Raw genomic sequence first — 3,339 nt, 5'->3', positions numbered from 1 at the left:
AAGATATTGAATATATCACATGACACAAATCATACCATTCTTGTACTCAGTACTTAAAAAAGTTAGTTACCATTATATACATTACAAGTGTGTGTACGCGTGTGGATGTTTGAGAGTGTGAGTGTGCGTGTACGTGTGTGGATGTGTGAGTGTGTGTATGTATGAGTGTGTGTGCGTGAGTGGGCATGTGTGAGAGAGGGTGAGTATGTGTGTGAGAGAGAGTGTGTGTGTGTGTGAGAGAGAGAGAGAGAGAGAGAGAGAGAGTGTGTGTGTGTGAGAGAGAGAGTGTGTGTGTGTGAGAGAGAGAGTGTGTGTGTGTGAGAGAGAGAGAGTGTGTGTGTGAGAGAGAGAGTGTGTGTGTGTGAGAGAGAGAGAGTGTGTGTGTGAGAGAGAGAGAGAGTGTGTGTGTGAGAGAGAGAGAGAGTGTGTGTGTGAGAGAGAGAGAGTGTGTGTGTGAGAGAGAGAGAGTGTGTGAGTGTGTGAGAGAGTGTGCGTTTGTGTGTGAGAGAGAGTGTGTGAGTGTGTGAGAGAGAGTGCGTGTGAGTGTGAGAGAGTGTGTGAGAGAGAGAGTGTGAGTGAGAGTGTGTGAGAGTGTGTGTGTGTGAGAGAGAGAGAGAGAGAGAGAGAGAGAGAGAGTGTGAGTCCTTATTGCCTATCCTTGAGCTAACATTTGTGATCACTCCTCATATTTTTAAGCTTTCCTTGCTTTTACATTTGCCCAGCTGATCCCCCTGACGTTCCCGCATAGGATTGGTGTGAGTGGGTTTGTTTGCACGTGGTTCTGGGTTTAAAAGCCGCAGAGCCACTGCCGTCGCTGCAAAGTCATTTTTCTTTTCGTCTCCCCCCTCTCCAGCGAAGAGTTAGCGGCTCGGTGGTGGAACCCCACAGCGAAAATGGTCGACGTGTTTATAGGAAAATGGCAATTAGAGAAAAGCGAGAAATTTGACGACTATATGGTGAAATTAGGTGGGAATTCTGCTCTTTAAGTTCATAGAATTCATGCACCTTTTTTATTTCACCCCTCTCGTCCAGTGCTTGCAGGCACACTGCTTGCTCCTCGCTGTGCCTGTTTTAGCGTGGCTGGCTGTATGTGTGTTTGTGTGTATGTGTGTTTGTGTGTATATGTGTGTGCATGTGTGTGTGTGTGTGTGTTTGTGTGTATGTGTGTTTGTGTGTATGTGTGTGTATGTGTGTATATGTGTTTGTGTGTATGTGTGTATGTGTGTGTATAATGGTCCAGTAAATCCCCTAGATGAAATCGTGGGCGATGCAAAAAAAAGAAATCCGACCCACTTCACCCGACAGGGATAATGGGAGGAATTGCATTCTCTTTTTTTTTTTAATGCTGCTGGAGTATTTCCATCCACTTAATGTAGACAAGATGAATGGGCGTTTGGTTTCTGAAACCTACGCCTGAAATCCCATTTGGAATCCCCTCGCCCTCTATCTAATGTGCTGGGGATACTAAATCAACCAGGCAGCCCAGTGGATGCGCCTGGTGAAGGTGTTGTAGGTTTGCAACACTTTCCCCACACTGGCAAGAATATATATTTTGAAAAGACCTTCATGTCAATTGCCTTTCTTTTCACAGGGGTGGGGATTGCACTGAGGAACATTGCTAAACTCGCCAGCCCCACCACCACAATCTCAAAGGACGGCGACACCATCACGCTGGCCACAGACAGCGCGGTGAAAAAGACAAAGATCCACTTCAAACTGGGCGAGGAATTTGACGAGACCACCGCTGACAACAGGGACACCAAGGTGCGTGAGTGAACAGCTACTTTGCAATCTTGCCCGGTGCCCGAGTGGTTCCTTGACACCAAATGTCTCTCTTTCACAGACCACGGTGATAATGGATAAAGGCAAGATGGTGCAAACTCAAAGGTGGCAAGGGAAGGAAACGACCCTCGTTAGAGAAATGAAGGACGAAAAACTAATATTGGTAAGCTATCTATCTGCACGTGTTTAGTTAGGTAAATTCGTATTGAAACATTTTTTTGTGGCATTTGTTTTTTTTTTTGCTTAATCACTTTTTTAATTGCATGTTTAACATAAGTGTCAATAATTACATTGGTAGTGAATCAAATAATGTAAAACTGAAAATGAATGTTGCCATTTAATGCTGTGATGGCCCCATCATTATGTATCCGTATAACTGATTCCTGTGTCCTTTGTAAATCAGACCTGCACCTTGGGGGATGTGGTGTGTACCAGAACCTATCAGAGATCAAAATGTTGATCGGGAACAAGAAACCGGACTGGCTCTTTTCTGTGAATTTCACTTGCTGCTTTTTCTACTGGAGTTTCTCTCAGTATTTTGTATAACTAGGACTGTTCTTTTTCATAGCACTTTTGGTTAAATTTTGAAGCCCTGGCACTGTGGGGGGAGAAAAATAATTTCATGGGTTATGCTGGGATTTAAAAAATGACTTGAACTAATATAATTGTATGCATTCCCTGATGGAATTGTGGAAATGTTAAACACTTTTCTCTTGAATGAGTGTGAAACTGGCACGGATTTGCACGATCGATGTGTTGTGATTATTATGCCAATTTGCAACTGTCAGCTTTCACAGAAAAAAAAGTTAATTTTGGACATTACCGAAGTAACATGGAAAGATTTCAATTCTGGGAGAAAAGGTGCAGACAAAATTGCTAACCAAGTCTATGCAAGGTTTTCCCAAATGTACATGACTATACAAACTTTGAGCAATGGTGAGCAATTAAGATGTCAACTATTTACTTAGCCTGTTAATAATTAATTGTTTTATTGCCATGCACATGTTTAATAATACAATTATAATTTGCTCACTGTTTGTACTGTTGCTGGCCTGCCTAAAATAATCTCTACAGTTGCTGGTGAAACTGTACAAATCTTCAGTATTATGGAGCCAATGTAAATTGTGCAAAAAAGAATGGTCCTGTGTACAAAGTGCAAAAAAAGCCAAATTTGTGCAGCTTTAATAAAATGGTGTAAAAGCAAGGTTAGTCTGCTTTGTGTTTAGAGCATTTTTATCTTCATTGATCATCTCTTGGATGGAGAGCAAAACATTTAAATACCCTACATAGTAATCAAAATTTGATATATACATACATATATATATATATATCATGTACATCTCCAAATGAACAGATATATATATATATATATATATATATCTGTTCATTTGGAGAGGTACATGGATGGGAAAGGTTTAGAGGGATATATATATGAGCCAAATGTGGGCAGATGGGACATCTTGGTTGGCTTGGGCTAACTGGTCTTTTTCCATGCTGTATGACTCTTGGTTAGTGACAATGTAAAATGCAACATGTTTCCACAGAAGGCTGTGGTGG

The 3,339-nt window shown here is 41.6% G+C and overlaps 1 protein-coding gene across 1 annotated transcript; it reads left to right on the top strand.

Moving 5' to 3' along the window:
* The first annotated feature begins 808 nt into the window (after positions 1 to 808).
* LOC144592606 (fatty acid-binding protein, liver-like) lies at positions 809 to 2,991 on the top strand. Its single transcript, XM_078397268.1, has 4 exons — positions 809 to 966; positions 1,592 to 1,764; positions 1,844 to 1,945; positions 2,186 to 2,991. Exons 1-4 carry the CDS (start codon positions 894 to 896, stop codon positions 2,240 to 2,242), a joined length of 405 nt encoding a protein of 134 aa, XP_078253394.1. The 5' UTR covers positions 809 to 893; the 3' UTR covers positions 2,243 to 2,991.
* Positions 2,992 to 3,339: the final 348 nt, after the last annotated feature.

Source organism: Rhinoraja longicauda, chromosome 4, assembly GCF_053455715.1.
Source record: "Rhinoraja longicauda isolate Sanriku21f chromosome 4, sRhiLon1.1, whole genome shotgun sequence".
In the NCBI taxonomy this organism is placed as follows: Eukaryota; Metazoa; Chordata; class Chondrichthyes; order Rajiformes; family Arhynchobatidae; genus Rhinoraja; species Rhinoraja longicauda.
Note: the sequence above shows the minus strand (reverse complement) of the source record. Positions and strands in the feature narration are given on the sequence as shown.

Coding starts and splice junctions, on each gene's coding strand:
- LOC144592606 (XM_078397268.1), top strand. CDS start 894: ATGGTCGACGTGTTTATAGGAAAATGGCAATTAGAGAAAAGCGAGAAA. Junction 1,765..1,843: donor CTGACAACAGGGACACCAAG/GTGCGTGAGTGA, acceptor TCTCTTTCACAG/ACCACGGTGATAATGGATAA. Junction 1,946..2,185: donor AGGACGAAAAACTAATATTG/GTAAGCTATCTA, acceptor TTTGTAAATCAG/ACCTGCACCTTGGGGGATGT.